The sequence below is a fragment of the Ceratotherium simum genome, chromosome 1 (genome assembly GCF_057802395.1).
Source record: "Ceratotherium simum simum isolate JZ-2026a chromosome 1, ASM5780239v1, whole genome shotgun sequence".
Classification (NCBI taxonomy): domain Eukaryota; kingdom Metazoa; phylum Chordata; class Mammalia; order Perissodactyla; family Rhinocerotidae; genus Ceratotherium; species Ceratotherium simum.
In genome coordinates, this window is record NC_141900.1 from 17067822 (window position 1) to 17093089 (window position 25268).

Genomic DNA, 25268 nt, shown 5'->3' on the forward strand with positions numbered 1-25268 from the left:
AGGAAATTCTGACACATGCTACAATATGGATGACCCTTGAGGACGTTATGCTAAGTGAAATAAGCCAGTCACAAAAGGATAACTACTATTTGATTCCACTTATATGAGACGCCTAGAGTCATCAAGTTCATAGAGACAGAAAGTAGAAGGGTGATTGTCAGGGGCTGGGGTAGGGGGAATGGGGAGTTGTTCTTTAATGGGTATAGATAGAGTTTCAGTTTTGCAAGATGGAAAGAGTTCTGGGGGCCGGCCCCGTGGCGTAGCGGTTTAGTGCGTGCGCTCCGCCACCAGTGGCCCGGGTTCGGATGCCGGGTGCACACCGACGCACCGCTTCTCCAGCCATGCTGAGGCTGCATCCCACATACAGCAACTAGAAGGATGTGCAACTATGACATACAGCTATCTACTGGAGCTTTGGGGAAAAAAGGAGGAGGATTGGCAATAGATGTTAGCTCAGAGCCGATCTTCCTCAGCAAAAAGAGGAGGATTAGCATGGATGTTAGCTCAGGGCTGATCTTCCTCACAAAAAAATAAAATAAAATAAAGAGTTCTGGAGATTGGTTGCACAACAATGTGAAAGTACTTAGCACTATTGAACTGTACACTTAAATATGGTAAGATGGTAAATTTTCTGTATTTTACTACAATTAAAACTAAAAATTTAAATTAAAAAATCAATATATTAATTGACACACGCACAGAGTTATTTCTGTAAGTTAGAGTTTCTGGGCAATTTTTATCTCCTTTTCTGTGTTGTTTGAATTTTTTTACATTGAACATGAATCAGTTTTACAAAAACCAGAAACTTATTTTCAAAAGAAATAAAATTTCTGTAGGTTTTCAATGTTTTGGAAAACATGAGGATGGCAGAGACTAATTTTTAGGAAAATGGCTTTTCAGGAAACAATAGAAATTGTCAATGTAGCCTGCAAATTTTGTCAAAAGCAACAAAAATCCTTTGTCTCATGAGGTGAGAGGCAAAATGGGGCGCTGGGCACCTCCTCCACATGAGGTCGTGGGGGAGAGCTCGGCACGCTGACCCCTCGGCTGGGCCTGGAGAACCTGACCTGGCTCACAGCTGAGGCCCTGCGGGGCCTCCCGGGAACCGTGCTTTGCTTGGTGTCTGGCCAGCAAGGAGAAGTTTGCAGGCTGTTACTGACCCTGGGCTGGCCCGACCGCCTTGTCCTGCACGCCCATGTAGCACCTCACCTTGCTTGACTGCACCCCAGGGGTGCGGTTTCTGACTCCTATCCTCACAACTTCCTCCACATCAGAGCCAGGCTTTGATCTCGCCTCCCGGGATCCAGTGTCTGTTGAAGTCAGTCGGTCCTCCGGGTCTCCGCTTACTACCCACACAGCATCCCAGGCAGGTGACTTATTTCAACCCTGGCTGATCTCTGTGTTTTGACCTTCTGGCTCTATCAGGCTCCAGGCCCTGTATCCTCTTTGCGATGGAGAACCTTACATCTTAACTATGAATACACAAGCCACTAAACATACAAGCCACTACAGCATCATGAAAATTTTCTTTTCCAAAACTTCACATGGAGCAGTACTGGAGTTTATATCCACATGGGACTTTTTTTCTTTTTCTTTGGTAAGGAAGATTAGCCCTGAGCTAACATCTGTTGCCAATCCTACTCTTTTTGTTGAGGAAGATTGGCCCTGGGCTAACATCCGTGCCCATCTTCCTCTACTTTTTATATGTGGGACACCTGCCACAGCATGGCTTGATAAGCAGTGCGTAGGTCCATGCCTGGAATCCGAACCTGTGAACCCCAGATCACCGAAGCAGAGCGCACGAACAGCCCACTACACCACTGGGCTGGCCCCTCCGTGTGGAATTTTAAAAAAATGAATTATACAGTTCTATTTTTTTCCCATTAAATTAATACTTTCTGTTTTACTTAAGGCACTGTCAACATAACCTCAATATCAGATTATGCTCTATTTTGTAAAAATTAAATATTTTGAAAACAGAAAAGCACAGAGAACATCATAACAAACACCTGTGTTCAGACCACCCAGAATTAGCAAATGTTAACATTTTGTAATGATTGTTTCAAGTCTACAAATTAAATTTTACTTCTGTGTATGGGCAGAACTAGCCTCAGGAAAGCAGTGAAGTTGACAGTGTTCCTTTCCTGCTGTCCCCTCCTCTTCCCCATCAGGCGGATGCTGGGAATATCCTGTTACCTAATAACTGTCACCTAATGGTTTTAGGTAAAAGCAGCTCCTGAAGCAATGATTCCACTGGAGATTGGCATAATAGTACCAATGGACTAGCAAATGACATCTATCTATCTATCCATCATCACGCTGCACTCTCAGCTTTTTATTTATTCAATGTATGACAAACAATTCAAGTCATTATTCCTGGTGATGCTCAAATTGTTCCAACTTCCATCGGTGAGAGCTCCTTCCAACTGGTCTCTGTGACTTTTGACATAACCTCGTTGGTCTCTGAGTGCTTCCTGGCTTTCAGTACTCCCCTTGGACTTTCCTTGCACCAAATCTGAAATCAGCCATTTCTCTAAGGAACCCTGGAACGTGGTGGGAGACAACTTAGAAACTGACATCAGGGCAGTAGATGTGCTCATTGTCATTGGGATGTCACTGCTTTGAGGCCCTGTCAGTGGTCAGAGTTTCCTACATTCAAAAAAAAAAGAATTTTTTTTTTGTAGTTTAAATTTAACATTATAGGTTTTCCCCTATTGTTTTTGTTTTTATATTTGCATCTCATTTCTCTTAAAATAAAAATGCTTCCTAAAAACATTAGCAAATTCACTTATTTGCTTTATGCTACAATAATTTTGAAATAGCAATAATTTCAACACTATTATAAAAAGATAGAACTGCTGAGTGAAGTTTAAGATTTCGTTGCAGCTCTTTCTGTCCTTAGAGTAGAACTCACTGGGATTTGGAGGCGGTACTACGTTAAAAATTCACTTGGAATTAGCCTCTTTTCTGTGTGGTCATGTTTCCAGATGGATATATCGTTTGGTTCATTTGTTTCGTTTTGCTCTCAATTCCAGGACTTTACATGTTTCCTCTTTGATTTAATTCTATTATTTAAATATGTAAAAATTTTCATATTTCAAAACCCAAAACGATATAAAAAGGCATAGTCTAGGAATTCCCACTCCTATCCGTCCCCTCCCCCATTCCTCGTGCTCCCTATGGACAGCGCTTTTCATTGGCTTCCATGTTATTTTCCTTCATGTCTTTTGACAAAAAATAAGCAAATACACGTATGCATTCTTATTTCCCTCTCTTCTTTACAGAAAAGGTAGCGTACCATATACACTGCTCTGCACCTTGCTTTTTCCACTCTCTATTAGAGATTGTCCTTATGCTTTTTTATGGCAGTATAATAGTTTATTGTGTCTAAGTACCATCGTTTATTTAGTCAATCTCCTACTGATGAACATTGGGTTGTTTGCCTTCCTATGATATTGAATAACCTTGTGCTGATTTGCAACTATATGTTTAGGGTAAATTACTAGATGTGAAACTACCAGGTCAAAAGGTATTTTGTTGAATATTACCAGATTTCTTTCCATAGGGTTGTACACTTTGCACACCCATCAGCAATATACGAGAGTGCCTGTTTTCTTTATAGACTTGCCAACAGAGCATGTTGTCAAACGTGGATTTGTGCCAATCTGATAAGTAAGAAATGTTGTCTGTCAGGTTTTTTTTTAAGAACTTTTTGGGGTTGGGGGGGAGTATAACATACAAACAATAGACTTCATAAATCTAAAGTGTAGAGCTTGAGAAATTTGACAAAGTGAACAATTGGGGAGCCCCACCCAGATCAAGATACGGTGCCCGGAAGCCTCCCTCAGCAGTGCAGTTTTAATCTGCCTTCACTCAGTATAGTCAGTTGAGCATCTTTTCACATGTTTAAGGACCATCTGACTTTCTTCTTCTGTGAAATGACTGTTCATTTCTCTGCACATCAGGTTTTTGGGTTTTTCTTCTCAATTTTCTATAACTCATTAATTAGCTTTTTGTGTCTAAGTTGCAGATATTTTTTCTCTGCCAAGTTTGTTGACTTTATTTAAATTTTTTCCTACAGTACAAAGGATTTTACTTTTTGTTTAGTCAAATTCCTTTTACCACTTCTGGATTTTGTCATATTTAGAAAAACTTTCCTTGCTCCCAGATTATAAAGGAATTCACTCATGTTTTCTATTATCCCTGTATACTTTTATTTTGCTAACATTTAGATCTTTAACCTATTCTGAGTTTATTCTTACGTCTGGTGTGAGCTACAGATGCAATTTTATCTTTTCCCAATTATTCTATCACCATTGATTAAAAAGTCCATCTTTTCCCCAGTGATTTAGGACACCACCCTTATCATACACCAATTCCAGCTGTATGTGGGTCTACTTCAGACTTTAATTTATTCTATTGTTTGTCTATCTATTCATGCACCTGCACCTGTGTCTCTAATTACAGAGACTTAGTATATTTCATAATCTAGTAGAATTTACTAGTCCTCTCATTGTGTCCTTCTTCTTTTCCAAGGTTTTCCTAGATATTTCAGCTTTTTAATTTTTCCATATGAAATTTAGAATCAATTTATTTAGCTCCAATAAAACCCCAAACTTTTTGGCATTTTGGGGGGGACTGACTTCAATTTATACATTAATGTAGGAAGAACGGATATCTTTATAATGTTGAGTCATTGAGTCATCCTACTCCCCCAAAAAATCTCTTTCTATTCTTTCAAATCTTATTTTGTGTCTTTTTGTACATTTCAGGAGTGTTTGAAATTTTTCCTATACAGATTTTGCATATTTCTTTTAAATTTATTCCTAAGTGGTTTACCTTTCGTTGTTGCTGCTGCTGTTCTAAATGGAACCTTCTCTTCCATTGTTCTTTTTAGCAGACTATCGTTTGTATATATTAAGGCTATTGATTTTTCATGTTAATTTTATATACAGCTACCTTACTGAATTCTCTTATTGTTTAAATTAGTTTTATTTTTTAGGTCTTCTGTGTTTTCCAGATATACTGCATCCATATCATTGGCAAAGATAGTTTTTATCTTTTCTTTTCTCATTCTTATGCCTCTAATTATTTATCTCTCTGATTATATTGGCCAATAAATCCAATACTATATTAAATAAAATGAAGATAATGGACATCCTTGCCTCCTTCTTGGGTTTAGTGGGAAAGAGGCTATGGTTTCAATATTAGGTAAATTAAGAACTATACAGATTTTAGTATATTAAGGAAGCATCCATCTATTCCTATCAAAAGCTTTGTATCAGAAATGTTTATTGAATTTTATCAACTGGCTTTCTGGAGACTAAGGAGATGATCACATGATTATTTTCATAGATGTTTATGGATTCCCTAAAATTGAATCATCCTTGCATTCCTGGAATAGGCCTCACTTGATCATAATGTATTCCTTATTTTAGTGTGCTGTTAGATTCGCTTTGCTATTTGGGAATTTTAAATCAAAGGTTTTATCAATTTTCATAAATGAGATTGCTTTACCATAATTTTAACAGGTGCATATTTCTCTTGTATATATGTACCATGTTTTGCTTCAGTAGTCCGCTACTCATGACCACACAGACTATTTCCACAATTCGTTAATATTAACAATGCTGAATATAAATTGGAGATAAATCCTTTTGTATCTGTGTTTATAGCCCTATGAAAAATTTATAGACTGAGATTGTTGAATTCCCATTTTATATTTTATGAGATACGACTGTTTTCCAAAAACGAACGCTGGAATTTTTAACCAGATGTAGAGCTCCATTAATTTCTTTCCATTAGAAAAGGAAAAATAAATAAATAAAAGTTTACCCAACTATGCTAAGACAGGACAAAATCTTTCTGTCTAGTTTTCCTATTTCAGGCTAAGGTTTACCGATAATGTGAATGGCATTTTAAAAAAGCTTAGATCAAGGAATCAAGCTTCCCAGTCTACCATGGGTGAGCTGTATGATCATAATTTTAATCTCCGTATTTCTCAAACATAAAGAGAGACCAAAATTTTGAAGCTCACAGCTTTATTATGAAGATGATTTGAGATAATAGATATAAAATTGTTATGTAAGTGCAAGTAATTATAGCTTTGTAGGAAAGTCTGATCATAGTTGTGTTTACTATCATCAGTAAATGTTTAACAAAGAAACTACTCGTTTAACTTGTACACATAAGACTTGATCTACTATGTAACAAAGACGGATTAATTCATCCAAGTGAGATGGAGAAATGAGGGCGAGAACATTCTTAGTGCTATGTGGGTCCCTTTGTGGAAGACCTGGCAGGCATTCTCACCCTTTCTCCCTTGCCTGTCTCTCAATATAGAGGCTGAGAAAGTATACATATATACTTATTTCCTTAGTCTTCTTTGGAGCTAGGAGTATAATTGGTTCTGGCCTTGGAGATCTAACGAGAAGTCTATGGGGAGAGGGAATTCTCTGGAAATTTCTCTTCTCTAAAAAAAGAAGAGGAGAGTCCCTATCCCATTCCACTTCCTTCATTTTCTATCTTTGAACATAGTTGGGTAAGGATATAATGCTTGGAGTGGAGGCAGCCATCTTGAAGCCATGAGGCAACAAGTCGGCCTGCCATCTTGCAACTATGAGCCAACATTCTAAGAATGGCAGGGCACATGAATGGAGAAGAACCTGGTGCCTTGATGATACTGTTGAGTTAGACCTAGGAACATGTATCACCAGAATTCTGAGGTAAACAACAAGCATCATTATAGTTTAAACCTCTGTTAGTCAGATTTTTCTGACACCTGCAGCGGAAAGCACCCTAAAGGGAATAAGTAAAAACCACTACTTTACAGGCATCATCTATTGGATTCTTTATAACAACTCTCTGAGAGCCTTCCCTTCCAGAATGAGCAGGGCCCAAGGATTTGGCTAATCCTAGAACCCAAAATATCAGAGCCTGGCCTGGGCATAGATGAACCTGACTAGCTACAGCCTTTATAACCAAAAGGCAATCGTTTTTCTGTCCTGAATCAGGGTAGTGAGGAAAAAAAAAAAAAAAAAAAAACAGTCTAAGGCAGAGGTTACACACTGGCAAATTCAGCTAGCTGACATGTTATTAGCTTTTTTTTTTCTTTTTTTAAACAGATGAGAAAATATGAAGCTCAGAGCATGAGTTAGTAGTAAACAATGGTGATAGGATTGGACTCAAGGTCTGATCTTCCACCAAACTCATTCTAATTCACAGCCACCCTGCTCCCTCCCTCCCTCCACAGGGGGAAGGAGTGACTCTTCCCATCCACGTAGAACTGCTTGGCAGTTCTGTATTAATATTCTGTAATATTAAATTACAAAAAAGGGAGTGACAAATATTATATTGGGATTACAAAAGGACTTTGGCTTTTATGGAAGAAATTGGACAAACTTTGGATTTGTTTAATATGCAATATAATAGATTAGTAATACATGCTGGCTCTCTGACTCTTAGCAGGAGGAACTAAGCTGCGGCCACTTGCCATTCTGGCATACACCAAGATTGAGTTACACCCTACAGAAATTATGAGACATAAAAGAAAAACACTATTTCAGAATTGTTGTGTTAGACATAAACTCATTGTGTAGCCTAATGCCAACCACTTATAACAAAAAGAAAATTAAATTACTTGAGAATGCAGCCCCAGGAAAAATAAAATCAAAAAATAATTATGTGTGCAATTTAAGAAGCTGTAAGGTGATGGGCCTCCACTACTTGGATTCTAGCTCAAAAGAAGAAAGGGTGCTCAAGAAAATGAAGAGATTTTTTTTTTTTTCCAAAAATGTATCTGGATGAATATTGGTGATGTGTAAGCATAAATTCTTTCATCTGATGGAAGATAATAAAAAGTTTCTCAGGAGACAATAGTTCAGGCTGACTTTTTTCCACACCACTAAAAGAAACAGGCTCATTAGTATTGAGATGCCATGTTGCCATGGTACACAGTGATTTCTAGAACTACATATCACGGGGTATTAAGGAGGTGGGGAGTGTACAAGGATAGTTAGGTTCATACAGTCAGCACTATGCTTTTCAGTGGAAATATATCAGTTCCCACCATGTTGAAATATAAACACATATACCATTCCAGAAAACAGTTAATAAAACTAAACTAAAGAGCCTGCTCCTGTGGCCTAGTGGTTAAGTTCAGCACGCTCCGCTTTGGCGGCCTGGGTTCGGTTCCTGGGCATGGACCTACACCACTCGTCTGTCGGTGGCCATGCTGTGACAATGGCTCACAGACAAAAAGAGGAAGATTGGCAACAGATTTTAGCTCAGAACAAATCTTCCTCAGCAAAAAAAAAAAAAAGTGTACATATATATATATCCATCTTAATTTTCACTTTCACTGGGATTTTGGATGATACTGCATTTAATAAAAAAGGAATAATGTGTGACCACAAAGATAGCCTTCCAATGAAAAACATGATAATCAAAATAAAAAATGCAGTGGAGGCCGTGTAAAGCAGATTGGCTATGGGAAACAAACGAACAACAAACAAAAAACAGAAGCAATGAATTAAAAGGTATTATTCCAGGACTCAGGTATTATTCCAGAACACTGTAAAGTGTTGAAAAGGCTAATGAAAAGATAAGAAATTTGGGAGACAGATGTAAGAAAACCAATACATGTAGGTAGAAAGAGATTCTATAAGGAACAAAGAGAAAAGACAAAGTATCAAACCTCCAGAAATAGTAGATGAAATTTCCTTAAAGCTGGACATAACCGGAGACCTTAGTAAAGTTCAAGGATAATGGAAACAACCTACAAAAACTTGGGCAAGTTCAAGGATAATGGAAACAGCCTACAAAAACTTGGGCAGAAAAAAATTATTAAAACTAAATCAAAATTAGTTTGGGATCAGACTTCTAGAGCTCTAAATACCATAAAGATTTTAAGTAAAATACTATTATTATACAATGAAATGTATACACCCAAAGATTATCATTATGTAAAACAGCAATAAGTAGATGTTCTCAGACATTAAAAATGTTTGAGATGAATGAATGTATAACACTGCAGCACCATCTCTGAAGAAAATTAATTGAATACTTTCTCTTGCTGACTGAAATATGAATAAAAATAAAGGATTCAGGTAAATAAGAATATTAGTATAAAAGAAATTGCAGTGACTAATAAAAAAGTAAAATAATTTGTTTCTTTTTTAATAGAAGACCTTGTGGCAAAGCTACTTCGAATTTGTACAAACACACACTATAAAAATTCCTCTGTGTTTTAACAAGTGAAGAAGTTGACCTTTTGGAGGCTTAACTCAGCATGGTGAAAGAAGGAAAGACTAGAAGCCAACCAAACACTTTAAATTCTTTTCAACATACTAAGTGGGACCTAAATAAATACTTGTCCTTTACAAAAGAAACTGTGTTCTGGCATCAAAAAGCTGGATTCCCAAGCTTCATTCTCTAACTCCTTAAGGAGAACTGAGACATCAGGAAGATGGCTCCTCTGGGGTCCCAAAGGTAAACAGACTACCTGGAGCTGGACCAGGAGGAGAATCACTGTCCAAAATACAGAGTGTGTGAGAAGGGGGACAGGTAGAGGGCTCAATTTGGAGATGAAGGACTCCCACATCCAGAGGAAACACATAAACCACACCAGAACACAGCACCTGACATGGTATTACAATGGATATTAAATCTGGGATAGATTCTCCTCCCACCGTCCTTTGCACTCAAGGGTGTGAGATGGTAGAATTCTCCACTGGTCCACTGCCCTGTTTCTCCTGAAACGAGAACATCAATCCTCTCATGCTTTCTCTACATTTGCTGCCTCTACCTCCCCACTTCCACCAGGGCCCCCTGCTAAGAGTTGTCCTGGGGATTCTGAAGCAAGTGCTGCTTCCACTTGACTTCAACAAGCTCAGATAGTTCCATGGCGGCCCAGGCATCTTCCTCAGAGGAAGGTCTGCCTTTTTTAACCTGGACATCCTGGATCATCAGTTTCTTGGCGAGACACTCTGGGCAGTAGGCCTTACGATTCCAGAGGATGTAAGAGGCGTCTCAGTAAGGGACTAGGGAGGAATATTGTGGAAGCTTTGGAGTCAATCCAGATGGTCTGGCTCACCACAGTCTTTTCTACAAGTATTTTCAAGCAACCTCAGAGGGCCTTACATTCATCAAGGCTGCTCCCAGATGCCACACCAACTAGCCTGGTAGTTCATAATGCCACATATATTTCTCATAAGTTATATCTCACCTGTAGCCAACAATGCTACATCAGATCAAGGAACTAATGATCCTTTTGGTCCTGCCATCTTTCCATCTGCCATCATCTCCCCTGGCAACTTCTGAGATGCTCTAGAGCAGTGGATTATCTGGGTTCTATGATCTGAATGTTTGTGTCTCCTCCAAAATTCATATGTTGTAACCTAATGCCCAAGGTGACAGCATTAGGAGTGAGGACTTTGGGAGGTCATGAGGATGGAGCCTTCATGAATGGGATTAGTTCCCTTATAAAAAGAGACCCAAGAGAGCAGGCTGGCCCCTTCCGCCATGTGAGGATACAACAAGAAGTCTACGACCTGGAAGACGGCCCTCACCCAACCATGCTGGCACTCTGATCTTGGACTTCCAGCTTCCAGAACTGTGAGAAATAAATTTCTGTTGTTTACAAGCTACCCAGTCTGTGGTATTTGTTATAGCAGCCTGAACGGACCAAGACACTGGAAGAGCTTGGGGAGTTGCTTTGGTGCCTCTTCAAGGGTAGGCTGATGGCTCTCACTCATTGGCAGAGCTCATACTCTGGAACTTTCCCACTAGATCTAACTTTAGCCACAATAAAAGTAGCCTTTTTGTGCAGGGGCAGCTGCCTTCTTCTGTTCGGGGGGCCAGCTGTCCCAAGAGTTTCTCCTCTCTGTGGAGGGTCTGAGGGCAACATAGGCACCCTGCTGGGGGTCTGATTCTTTGGACAGCCTCTTGATTCTAAGAGGCACTGCTTCTGAAGGAAATCATTGGTTCTGGGGGAACTTCCAATGCCCATATTGGGGGAAATTGAGATTGAGGAGCAAAAGAGACATTGAAGACAGTGTTTGAAGAGAGAATAGCTGGGGAGTGGCTCATGGATGAAAGCAACCTGGGAATCCATTTCTGGAGGTTGTGGTATACCCTCCTAGAGAGGCTCACTACAACCTTGCTTAAAAACTTTTCAACATATGGGTAGCCAGTGAAATTTGATGTCAAAAATTATTATTAACAAAGGAGATATATGATGTAAAATATAAATGAATGATAAACCATAAAACCATTACATAAATCTATGAATTTATATTTAAAAATCTAATTACGAGAAAAAACATAGAAAATACAAACATAGAATATTGGGAAGGAAAAAAGAGTATCAATAGATAAGGTGGAGTTATTTAAGAGTTAAGACAAAATCATGTACAAACCTATGATGATAAATTCAATCTCAATGAAATTGAAGATTTTCTAAGAAAATATAAATCACCAAAATGGACTCAGAATGAAGCAGAAAGTTAAGTGGATCAATAATCAGAGAAAATATCCTTACAATGGCCTCTACTGAGAGTAATCTCACATCTTTGAACTTTGAACTTAAAAAGAGATCACAGAGTTACTTCTTCAAAATGAGTTGGGTCCAAATGGTTTCATGAATTAGTTTTTTTCAACCTCAAGGCCATAGAGCATAGAGAAATACAGAAAGCTTCCCAATTCTTCTATAAAGCTATGAAAAACCCGACATTAAAATATAGACAGCACAAAAATAAAAGTTACAGATCAAGCTAAATTGTGGCTACGGATTAAAAACAAATCTTAAAATATTAGCAAATCAAATCAAGCAGATTATTAAAAGAATAATATATAATAAATTAGAATTTATTTCAGGAAAGCAAAGATGGTTTAATGTTAGGTTATCTATTAGTACAAATCACCAGGTTGGCAAAGTTTAATATCCATCTTAATTAGAATAAATTATTTATAAAATAGGTCAGAATAATATTTACTGAACATGATAAAGTATCTTTGTTAAACCAGCAGCCTGTAGGAGACTTAACTGTGAAATATTGAGACATTCACATTAGAGTGAGAATCACAAGGGGGTGGGGTGACATCACTGCAGGTATGTCATTTTGCCCTTGCGTTTCTTGTTTATCATATTAGAAATCCCTAAAAATAATTAGGCTCCTCATAGGTGTGAGTGTGGGAAACATGGACACTCATATTCTGTCCGTCAAAATATTAGTTGGAACAAGCTTCCTGAAGGGCAAAGTTGTTAAAAACTTTAAAATGTGCAAATCCCTTTTCTATCATTTTCTTATTTAGGAATTTATCCAAAATATATTAAAAAGTGGTACACATAATTGTACTCAAATACAAAGTTATACACACAGTTGTTCATGCTAGTGAAAAATAGAGGGCAAAGAAACATAACTGTACCATAATAGGGACTGCTTAAAGAAACTATGTTCTATCCATTAGCTAGAATAACACACAGTCATTAAAAATGATTCTGTTAAAGCTTACTTAGTGGCATAAGAAGTATTTTGTTAAATAAAAAAATTGCATAGCATGTTTCCATTTTAATTTTAAAATTGTATATAGAGGAATAGAAAAAAATCCAGAGGCACGCATATCAGGGTTATTAATCCTGAATAGCAGAATTATGAACAATCTTTACTCTACTTTGCTCTTCTGTGTTATCTAGATTTCCACCTTGAGCATGTATAATGCTAGCAATCCAAAAGCCATAAAAATGGCTTTATTTGCTCAACACACATTTACTGAGACTTATATTGTGCCAAGCACTTCCAGGTGCTGGAGATCTGGTGGTAAACCAGACTGATAACATTCTCCTCTCACTCGAGGGAAGAAAGACAGATAATAAACACCAGACAAATGAACTGACAAGACAAGGTCACACAGTGATAGTGTCCGATGGAAAACAGAACAAGATGTGATGGAGAGTGGCTTGTGTGGAGGGGTTCGCTGGATGGTCACAGAAGGCCCCTCTGAGGAGGTGATGAGCTGAGACATGAATGAGGAGAAGCCAGGAGTTCAAAGATGATAGAAATAGACTTGTCAGTATGGATAAGCTTGCACAATGTATTGTTAAATGAAAAAAGCCCATTATGAACCAGTATGTGCTATAGTTTGTATATTGTGCAACTAAAAATCTCCCAGGATATTCAGAAGATGTTAACAGTAGTCATATCGGTTGGACAGTTTTGGTAATTTTACTTCTTTCTCTTTGCATATCAGTATTTTAGATATCCTTCTACAATGAATATATGTTATCATTATTACTCATTCACTTATTCAAAAAAATTTAGTCAGTCCCTGTTCTATGGTGCTGGAGATACAGCAACAACCAGACAAAAATCCCTGACCTTACAGAGCCTTACTTTGGGAGAGGGGAGGCTGGGAGATGAGGGAACAGACTTAACAAATATGAAATAGTATGTTAGTGGTAAGTATCTTGAACATATAAGGCAGTGAGGCAGGATGCGTGAGAATGTGGAGAAGAGAGACAGTCTAACTTGGGAGTGAGCCATACAGCTTTTTAGGGAAAAGGCCTTCTAGGCAGAAGAAACAACAATACAAATGCCAAAGGAGTAGGCATGCTGAGGCCGTGGGCTGGAATGAGTGAGCTGGTGATATGGTAATGGACGGATGATGGAATGAGGAGGTCAGAGACAGGATGTGGAGGGATGGAGGAGCAGATCTCATAGGGTGCCCAGGCCCTTGTAAGGACATTTACTCTGAAAGGTATTGGAGGGTTTAGAGCAGAGAAGTGACATATACAACATTTTTTAGCAGAATCACTCAGGCTACTACGGTGAGAATAGACCAAAGAGGGCAAGGGCAGAAGTAGGGGCACCTGATGGGAGGCTACTGCAAAAACTCCAGGCAAGAATGATGAAGGTTCGGACCAGGATGGCAAAGGGGGGTCAGATTCTGGATCTATATAGAAATTAGAGTCAATAGGGTTTGCTGATGGATTACTTGTGGCAAGCGGGAGAAAAAGAAATCAAGGATGACTGCAAGGGTTAATCCTGAGCAACCGGATTTGCTATTAGCTGAGATAAAGAAAACTGCAGGCAGAAGAACTTTTGTTTGTTTGTTCGTTTGCAGGGTTGGCATTAGCTTTGGACAAACTGAGTTTGAAATGACTATTAGAGGTCCACATGAAGAACTCGACTAAGCATCGGGACATACTCATGTAGAGGTCAGGGGAGAGCTCTAGTCTGGAGACACACATGTGGGAGTCCTGGTGTAGGGATGGCATTGAAGCCATGACCTAGAAGAGATCACCAAGAGACAGGTACAGACAAAAGAGTAAAGGGCTGGAAAGCCTGAGGCTTGGAACATCCCACCATTAATGGTCCAAGAGAAGAGGAGGAAGAGCACAGGAGACTGAGAAGGAGAGGAGATGACGTAGAAGGGGGAAACCAGAAGAGTGCGGTGTCCTGAAAGCCACGTGAAGAAAGTATATCAAGATGGAGGAAATGACCAAGAATAAAATGAGGACCCATCAAAGATCGCCCGATTAGCAACGTGGAGCTCATCGCTCTTGGCCACGGCAGTTTCGGTAGAGCTGTGGTGGTAAAAGCTTGATTGCAAGGGGTTCCAGAGAGCATGGGAGGACAGAAATTGGGGTTTCTATGAGATTTTCTTTAAACAGAAGGGGAGCATGGGGTTTCAGCTAGTAGGATAAGGGGAGGATTTTTTCTTTAAAGATGGGTAAAATAAAAGAAATTATAAAGGGGAAAAATAGAAGATTTTTACTGGAATTGGGGAATATAAGACTATCACATTTATTCCAGGAAAAACAAACCACTAATTGGTAGAATATTTTCAGATCTTTGGGCACTTTGCCCCTGACCACCCCCTTCGAGGTCAGAATCAGAGAGAAACAGCTCAAGGTTATTGGAGAGAAGGAAAGATGTTTTCAGAACAGTATGACGACCACCTCCAGCTTCTATTTATAAGTGAGTCTCATGCCCCACCAGTCCCTCTACTCCCTTGGGCTCCTCTTCCTTGGCACTTAATTTTCCTCACTTCTCGCTTCTCCCTCCACATTCCAGCATCAACCCTCTGAAGTCCAGGGTCAACAGACCCACCGAATTAAGACTCTTAAAGCAAACTTTATGTACTTCCAAAAAAATCTCTTTCTTGAAGAAAAACTCAGTACTGCAAATCAGCGTGGTTTATTTTTCGAGGATCAAAAGGCCACAAGCAGTTAGACTTCCTGAGCGAATAAAAGCAAATGCTGGCTTCAGCCATCAGAGATCAAGAGGAGGGAGTAAAGGCAAAGGAGGCATTCTCCTGAAATTCTGATAGTCATGATTTCTCGAAATGAAAGCCCAATCCACGCCAAACAGGGTTCATGATCAAATAAATTTGCTGAACATTTCATACTAATTTACCTCCCCCAGCAGCACAGACACATTCTGAGGATTTATCCTGAGAAATGATGTTACTCTGAGAAGTCCAAAACAAGCATCTGAAAAAATGTAACCTAACCTTCCCTTTCTCTCACTAAACAATTTAGTCTACAGCCATTAGGTAGGGCCGAGCAAGACAGGCGTGTGCATGGCCTGGCCTGGGGTGCAGAGCCAAAGCGAGGTGAGGAGGGCATCTATGTAGGGAGGGGGCAAGACTGGTTACCTACTATAATTGAATAGTGGGAGCCAGTTAACTGTCCGAAAAAGGAGTTACAAAAACGAACAGGAGAAAACTAAAATGAACCATGTGGTGGTGGATTAGAATCGGAACTATTGGTAAATAGCTTTATGGGTTAGAATTGGAAGCTTAGAAATAAATATAGATGTAAATGTGTGTATATATGTGTGAGTGAATGAGTGACTTGTGTGTGTGTGTGTGTGTGTGTGTGTGTGTGTGTTCAAACCTATATCCCCTTGCTTTGTCCACTGAGAGGTCTGGGAGAAATGCCACCCAACAGCCATGAGTGCAACCAGAGCAGAGATCTTGGCTTCCAAATATTATACTCCAGTAAGGGTAACCAGAGCTTCTCGAGAAATGGCTTATCCCAAGACTCTGGCGGGGAAAGTACAGATGATCTTGGAATATCTTGTGTGCCAGAAAGCAGGGAAGTGCTCAGAGAATAAGAGAGACATGTCAAAGAGGTTCCAACTGGCCAAAGCTGGGACAATTTGGACATCAAAATAAACAATGAGAGTAAATGCAATACAATGAGAATCCCTGAGTCCATGCTGACATAAATAAATGAATAAATTGAAAGTTTAATGAAGAATGGGATATGTACATGGTTTTAAAATATCTCCCTACAAAATACTTCCTAATTACAAAGTAAAAAAGTGTCACTTCCCACTGCAGAAACCTTGCAGACATCAGTTAATCAAGTGATCAAAGTAAATATCGGGATGCAGTAAGAACAGAGGATTACCTCTGTGATGTTCCTACCATTGGTCGATAACTGGAATCTAATTATGAGGAAACCTCAGACATCCAAATCGAGGAACATTCTACCAAATAACTGGCCGGTAATCTTCAAAAGTATCAAAGTGCAAGAAAGACTGAGGAACTGTTCCAGATAGAGACACAACACCTAAACACAATGTGTGAATACAAACTGGGTCCTTTTGCCATAAAGAATATAAAAAGAACAACTAGGGGCTGGCCCTGTGGCTTGGTGGTTAAGTGCGCGCACTGCAATGCTGGTGGCCCGGGTTCGGATCCCGGGTGCGCATAGAGGCACCACTTCTCCGTCCATCCTGAGGCCGAGTCCCACATACAGCAACTAGAAGGATGTGCAGCTATGACATACAACTATCTACTGGGGCTTTGGGGGGAAAAAATTAAATAAATAAAAATCTTTAAAAAGAACAACTAGCAAAACTTGAATGAGATCTGAATTTCAGGTGGTAGAAATTGAATCCGTGTTAATTTCCTGATTTTTATGGTCGCGTTGCAGTTATGCAAGACAATGTCCTTGTTTGTTGGAAACACACACTAAAGTATTTGGGGGGGGGTGGGGATATCAGGTTGGCAAGTCACTCTCAAGTGGTTTAGGGAAAAAACAGCTCTTTGTACTGTAATTGCAATTTTTCTGTAAGTGTGAGATAGTTTCAAAATAAAATTATATATTTGAAGAAAAAAAAAGCCTTATCCTGATTCTCAAACACATACGATCGTTGAAGTTTCCTACTGTGATAACATCCCTTGGAATTAATCTTCCACAGCAGACACCTGGAGGGGCACTTCTGTGAGCAGTCCTATTCAGTCCCTTAGTGTACAGGCAGGCTCCACGGAGAGGAGAGCCGTCTGGGTTTGCGGCCAAAGCATTTAAGGGTAGCCTCTTCTTTTCTCTACCCACGAACACAAGATTAGGTGAAGAGGAGAAGGCAGAAAAAGAACTTTGAATTTATCTACACAAAGAAACAAGTTGAGAAAAATTTTAGAATCTATGTCAAGTTCACTGCATCGTGGTAGAAACAAGAATCAGACTGATATAATAAAAGCGCAGTTAGTGCTTTTGTGGTATCATTTAATCTTGTCTGTACCCAGCTTTAAGAAGGCCTAAATATTATTTAGTATCACGTTGTAGATACCATTAAAATTAAATTAAAGGATGAAAAACACTGACATTCTGAGAAGTTAAGGACGTTGCGGTGGTGAAGCCAGGATCAGCAGCCATGTTTTGACATCCCATGACTGTCTGAATGGATGCCCATGCTTTCTCCACTACACTAGGTGTTTTCTGTGAAAATAGAGAGGAGAGATGATATTCTGTTCTCCAAGAAATAGAATACTCTGGGAAAACCGAGACAAACATGAACTGATCAGAATTTGAACAAGAATCCACTTGCCATCCAGTTAAGACATTTTTTCTTCTCATCTCTTATCAAACAATCCCCAAACAGGTAGGATTGGAAGTTGAACAGTCTTCTGAGATGTTATCCCTGATTACTAATGCATATTCTCTTACTGCTGCTCTGCTCACTCTACATCAGTGGGCTTCATTAATTGCAACACCCAAGCTTCCTTTTGTAAGTGGGAGTGGTAAGTTATTGGTGGCCTAACAAAATTCATTCAGTATCTACATGCTTCACCCTAAAGTTCAACATGTTGACTGAAATATGAAAATAATCTTCTTGCTTTTCCTTCGGTCTTCCAACTGTAACACTTGTGAGTTTAATCAAGGAGTCAGGAACGATAGTTGGAACCAGAAAACAAAACAGTATCAATTACTAATATTTCTCATTCTCTGCTAAGGCTTGTCTTATCTGAAGCTTGTAAAGTCATTTAATCTTTTCCATCATCTCATGGAAAAGAAAGCCTGGAAAATTCTAGTCATTCACAGTAACTATCAGTGAGATTTTCCATAACTATCTGGATGCAAAATAAAAATCTTAAGAAGTTGATCCAATTCTAAAATGTACTTCTCAACTTACTAATAAATGTGAAGAGACAATCCATCCATATTTTCTTCAAATAACATCTGGTTTCCTGGCCAGACCGCTAATACCTGAAAAAGTTTCTGAGTTTGTTCCAACAAATCTACATTTAAAGAGCTTAAAAATGCATTTATGCACTAAACATTCTTTTCTGCATCTGACATAGGGCCAGAGATGGAACTCTGAGACAGAACGTTGCCAAGAAGTTGGAAAGAAAAGGAATAAAATTGCCTTCTAAAAGTTAAACTGTGAAATCGACACTTGATGGATCAGCGCAGAGAAATGAAAAATCACCACATGGGGACAAAAAAGCTTCTAGGCCAGAAAGATTTGGCCATGACCTTACTAAAGATATAAGCCCCACATCTCAAGACCATATTAATTGATCATGGAAACATAGAAGAAGGGTTGCTAAGAGAGACCTGAGCAGTACCCACCAGGGCTCTGTGCAGAGGGAGGGAGCCTGGACCAGCCACATTGGCACAGCATAGAACCAGTGACAAGGCATGTCTGTGGTGAAAACGAATGCATCACGTTATCTGGGCCTGATTACCCTGGGCTGGCCTGTCTCATTCACGATGGAAAGCTCAGCAGTGAGTTTACAGCCTAGCCTAGAGCAGGCAATCATTAGATTCAATGAATTTGCTCCAGCTCTTTGCTCACAGCCTCCTGATTATAATTTGGCTGCCCACATAGTTCTGCCTACGGGGAGAGAATGACCTCGTCTTGTGAATTTGAGGATTCTAGACCCCATGCCAGCTACAGCACTCATTGAAATATACAGTTTGGCACCTGACCTTGCTTACTACAGAGTCAGCTCCCAAAGGAAGGGCCCTTGAGCATGAAGTGTCTGAGCCCCAGGGCTCGCAGCCAGTCTCTGGGCTGTGCAAAATTCACCAGGATGGTGATGATGGCAGTGGTGGTGGGGACAACTGTGGGACGTGTTGAGCACCTTCTGCACTGCGTCAGACACTGCACTGTGTGCTTTATACCCTTGAACTCATTTAATCCCACAACAATCCAATAAATTAGGCATTATGAATATTCCTGTTTTGTAAACGAGGAAACTGAGGCTCAGAAAGCTTTAGTAACTTACCGAAAGACCCACATTAGGAATCTGGATTCAGACCCAAATTGGTCTGACCCTAAAGCTTAATCTCGTAAATTGTGAACATACTCCCTCTGGCAGATGAACCCTATCCTTCTCTTGGCCACACTACTCTGCTTCCGCAGTGTGCTCTGGGCCATTCCAGTCCCTCTGCAACACGACTACTCATCAATTCCCCACGACTGCACCAGCCTGCACAGCAATGACACAAAGAGCAGCAACTGACCCCTCATCAGAAGTGCAGAAAGCCAAACCCTATCAAAGGGAACAGCGTCACCATCTATTCCAGGCCATCAAAAGCCAAAGATGGGAGCCTCCTCTTCCACCCTTCCCTCTCCCTCACCACCCCTGCCACATACCACCTAATCACTTGCACGTCCTTCAATAAACCTCTTCAATACTTCCTTGGGCATCCCTTCTCACTATCACCCATCTCTCACCTGGATCCCTACAAAAGTCTCCTGGGTCATGTTTTTGTTTCCATTCTTGCTCTCCTTTACTCTCAACAACACATCCAGTGGTCTTTACATTATCCAATCATGGCATTCCACTGTTTAAAAGTCCTTCAGTGGCTCCCCCATCCATCATACTCCGTGCTTCAGTCCGACTAGTGATTGGCCTGCAGTTCTTGGCATACCCAGCCCTGTCTGCGCCAGGATGTGCTGGAATACACCCGCACCCCCTGGACCAGTCTTCCCTGCACACCGCCTCTGGTCAGCTCGTGCAGGGGCTTTGGGGCTCCCTCATGTTTCACTTCCTCCAGGAAGCCCGGGTTAGGCGCCCATCTGAGGTGCTCTCATCACGCCCAGCTCAGCCCTCATCTCACTGTATGGGGAAGTTTTATTTACGTTACTGCACTCCCAGACTACGACCTCCCTGAAACCCAGGACCCCACTCTGTTTAGGCACAATGCCTGACACAAAAAAATGCTTCTTAAATGAGTGAATGAATGGATGGATGGGAGCCTGGTATGTCATAGGTGTCAGAACCCACCCAGCTTCCTCATGTCCCAGCTGTGTGACCTGGAGAAAGTTGTTAATCTCCCCAGACCTCAGATTCTCTGTCTGTAAAATAGAGATCATAAAACCTACACTAAGTGGTGGTTGTGAGATTTAAACCAAATTATCTAACATATGGAAAGTCCTCAGCACCACACCTGGTATATAATAAGTGCTGAAACGTTGGCTGTTGTTATTATTATTATTGTTATGTTCTTTGAGACCTAAGCAGAAGCATTCATGTTCCAGAAAGGCCTCACGGATACTCCCAGTCGCCCGTGAGGACTCAGCTGCTTCGGGTCTCCTCAGCACTCAAGGTTTACTTTCCATAATGTATTATCTTGTGCTCTTGAATACATTGCTTTGAAAGATTCTGACACTTCCATACTTTCTTCGAGTTGCCTGATACTTGAACAAATGCTTTTAGGTGAAACGATATCAAGATTTGCTGCAGATCTCACTGCCCACTGAGCTTTAACCTATGGACATTCACATGGCACCTCCTAATGATGCAAATACCACACCCAGAGGCAGCACAACCCTGAGAGGAAACACACAGAGAAGCAGGAAGGCTGTGGAACTGACAAGTGGTGATCCCAAACAGCAATCAGGTCTTGAAGGGGTCAGAAGGAAGATGAGGTCTCAGAAAGAGGGTGTTCTTTGTCACAACAGATGTGGAAAGGTGAACTATCAGACCAGTGGTTAAAAAAAAAAATAGCATAGCCGGCCTATGGAATATTGCAGCCATTAAAAACAGATACGGGGCCAACTAATAAAATGGCAAATAAGAACACAGAAGCTGTCAAGTTATATAAAAAACACACAGATAATATATGTTTTTTTGATCACAGTATGCAAAAGTTGCTTTAAAAAATTTTAAGGGTGGGCCGCCCCGTGGCTTAGCAGTTAAGTGCGCACGATCTGCTACTGGGGGGGGGGGGGGGGGGGGCGGCGTTCCGATCCCAGGCGCGCACAAACGCACCGCTTCACCGGCCATGCTGAGGCCGTTGCCCACATACAGCAACTAGAAGAATGTGCAACTATAACATACAACTATCTACTGGGGCGTTGGGGAAAAAAAAAGGAGGAGGATTGGCAATAGATGTTAGCTCAGAGCTGGTCTTCCTCAGCAAAAAACGAGGAGGATTCGCAGGGATGTTGGCTCAGGGCTGATCTTCCTCAAAAAAAAAAAAAAATTTAAGGGAATAGACCAAACTTTTAATAGTTGTAACAGGGTGATCAGTTTGTGGGTAACATTTTCTTTGATCGATTCCCCACACCTTTTGTAGTGTCGTCATATTCCTCTAAAATGCAAAAAAATAATTGTTAAAAAATATATATACTGCGTGCCTCCCTGGCAGATGGCTCCTGGAAGAGCGAAAATAGTGCAGAAGACACGCCCTAGGCTGAAGGGGGCTCCACCAGCCGCAGGCCTGACTCAGCAGCGTGCGGACCGGGGCGAACCTGGGTATGGGGGCGCCCAGAAGTGCGATCCCGCCCCTGCCCCATTCTTTACTGGCCACCTCGCTGGGTGTCACAGAGTGCCCGCCGGCCGGCCGTCCCCAGTCCCCGACCATGCTGTCCCCCAGCTACCCTCCTTGCACAATTTCTCTTTGGCAGCGAGGAGGCGCCACGAAGGGCTGGAAATCAAGTGCCTTCGCGCAGCGCCTGAGACCGCGCCCTACCGGGGCCGCCCGGCCGCCCACCCGGTGCCCGCATACCTCTTGCAGGGGATCAGCGCCTTCCTCTCGTCCAGCACCCGCACGCGCTGGTTGAGCCCGTCGTAGGAGAGCAGGGCGCGGCTGTTGCGCCCGCTGCTCTGCCGGTACAGCACCTGGCGCCCCTCCCACTGCTGCGGCGCCTGGCACGGGCGCGGCGTCCCCGGGGAGCCCTCGGCCCCGACCCCAACCCCGGTCCGCGGCGCCGCCGCCGCCCCCAGGCCGCAAAGCCCGCTCAGCGCCCAGACCCAGAGGTTGCCCAGCAGCCAGGCGCCCAGGGCACCCCGGGCCACGCGGAGGGGAGCGCGCCCTGGCATCGCGGTCTGCCGCGCCCGCCGCCCCGGGAAGGCCAGCCCGAGCCCGAGGGGGCGCTGAACCGCCTGGGCGCAGGGCGACCCAGGCGCGGGTGGTGCGTGGCTCCCCCGCACTGTGCCGGAGTGTGGTCCCCGAAATTGCTGCCTGTCCCCGCGGCGGCCTCTACAGCTGTTGGGATTAGAACGCGCGAGGCCGGGAGCGGGCCCAGGGGCCTGGGAAGGCTCTGGTGAATCGCGAGGGAGCTACTTCTGCAGGGGGCCGCTGCCCGCGGTGGCTTCTGTTTCCACTTGCTCTCTGCTGCCAACAGGAAATGCAGTGGCAGTGGTGCCACTAGCATCCTGAAGGGCATCCGGGTTTTAAAGGGAGAGGGGACGGTGAGAAGGGATATGTTTCTCTAGGAACAGAAGTGTTCTGTTCGGCAGGTAACCACACTGGGGGACGATTTCAAGGTTGAGATTGGGAGAGCAGTGCTGCTGCCCTTGCTGTGCCCACAAACCTTGCCCCTTTGTCAAAATTACCACCTTCTTCCTCCAAATTAAAAATGGAAAGAAGAGTCCCTTCCTGAAGAAATGATACCAGTCATTCATCACGGCCATTTCCCAGCCCCCACTCCCAGTATGGAGCCTAGGGGACTAAGGGATAGACCCTTGTCCTTGGGTGTAGGGCTCAGGGACATTGCATTAAGGTGATACTCGCAGTGAAACTGCTCCCCTCACCCATCACCTGCCAATACCACAAGCCTAGAGGTTCGTGTCTGGGAGTTCAGCATCTTCAAGGATGAAGTTATTTGGGTTTACGCTTTTGTAAGGTTAGGATCTATAATATGGAATCAAAAAAAATGAAGGCAGTTGTTTAAAAAATGACTTGTTTTCCAAGTTTATTGTTTTTTTTTTTTTCATTTGATCTGCATTTCAAGGCTGAGGAAGAATGAGCCAGGGGAAAGTGGGAGAGAACATTCCTGGATGAAGGACACGAGTTCAAGAGGAAATGGGTATAGTGTTGGAGTTCAAGTACAAGGCAGAGGGTAATCGGGCCAGATCACTCAGGGCCTTGAAAGCCATTTTAAAGATTTGTTATTAATACCAAGGGCAGTTGGAACCATGGATAAATTTAAAGCTAGGGAGGGGCGTCATCAGATATATGCCCTAGGAAGCTCACTCAGCTGTCAGTTTGGAGAATGGGTAGGGCAAGGCAGAAGGCACGGAGGAGGAGGAGGAAAATGCTGTCCTAATCCAGAGAAGAGATACTGACTGTCTGAGCTAAGGTGGTGGTAGTAGCTATGGAGAGGGTGGAACAGAGTTGGGAACTACAGAGAAGGATTTAGACTCAGTGGGAGACGTTTCTGGTTTGGGCCACTGGGAGGTCAGTCCTGAGTGAGGAAAGAAGATAAATCAGTTTATGATGGGTTGACTTGGAGATGACTGTGGGATATGCTGGTGGAAGTACCCAGAGGATAGTTGGATAAACACTTCCAGAAATCAGCAGGGCTAGGGGTCTGGGTTTGGAAGCCACTGGCATCTAGGTGGCAATTGAAGGCAAAGAGTAGAACACTGGTTCTCCACCTAGGGTGATTTTGCACCCCCCCCCCCCCCGGCCCGGAGACAGTTGGTAATATCTGAAGACATTTTTGATTGTCACAACTGGGTGGAAGGGAAGCTGCCGCTGGTGTCTAGTGGGAGGAGGCCAGGGATGCTACTAAACTTCGCACAAAGCACAGGACAGCCCCCTACCCAATAAAGAATGATCAGTGTCAATAGTGCTGAGGTTGAGAAAACCTGGAGTAGTGGGGAGTGCGAGAGGAGGACTGAGGATGGAGCACTAGAGAACTCCAGACATTTAAAGGATGAGCAGAGAAGCAGGCCCTTGAGGAGACTGAAAAGGAACCATCAGAGAGAAGCCGCGGACCAGGGGAAATTCCTCAGTTACATGAGCTTTTGGCAAATCAATGTTAAGTATGGGGTAATGGCTTGAGTGCAAAAGCAGAGCATAAAGAGCGAGGCTGGTGGACAGAATCTCCTGATGAATCCCTCAGTAGAAACACTAGGGACGGACAGCCAATGGACCTGCTGGGCTAAGTAAAGAGCTTTATGGAGAAGGACTCAACTTCTCCTCACGCTTTCTTAAAGGACATGCCATCTGAGCATCAAGCACCTGAAATGTTGTGACTTGGTACTTCACAGTTAAACAAATGCAGCAGATTCAAACTGGCTGCAAAAGTTTGAGCCCTCTCCAAGTCGGCCCTCTTCAACCAACTCGCAGGAGAGGGGTAGGGAATTCAGCTGTTCCTCAAAACTGTATTTTTCCTTTGTAGGAATTCAGGCTGAAAATATTTTCCACTTGGCCGGGGGTTTAGACTCAATGGATTTTACTGCTGGAAATGGCTCGAGATGTCGTCTGGGCTATCCCCTTTGCTTGATGCTTCACTAGCCTGGCTTGGCATCATTGGAACTCGAGATCTGTTCTGTGGAAAACTGGAATACCTCTCTAGTTGACCTGACTGCATTTGGATGCCCTGGGCTTGCCCTAAATAGAACTGGACTCCTTGGGTGAATCCTGAAATGTATTTGTCTCATTTATCCTTTTAACTTACCATGTTTAATCATGTTCCCTAAAAAATAAGACAAAGCATGTGAAGCAGGTAGCAGCATGCCTAGCCTATTGTAAATGCTCAATAAATGTCAGTTGTGCTCTTTGTTCCGTG

The 25268-nt window shown here is 42.1% G+C and overlaps 1 protein-coding gene across 1 annotated transcript in view; it reads right to left on the reverse strand.

The window, feature by feature from the left end:
* EPDR1 (ependymin related 1) overlaps positions 1 to 22868 on the reverse strand; it is a 29001-nt gene extending 6133 nt beyond the window's left edge. The window contains exon 1 of the mRNA XM_004439267.3: positions 22256 to 22868. Coding sequence (XP_004439324.1) covers positions 22256 to 22569 — 314 coding nt within the window. The 5' untranslated portion in view covers positions 22570 to 22868. The remainder of the gene's footprint in view (positions 1 to 22255) is intronic.
* Between the last annotated feature and the right edge of the window lie 2400 nt (positions 22869 to 25268).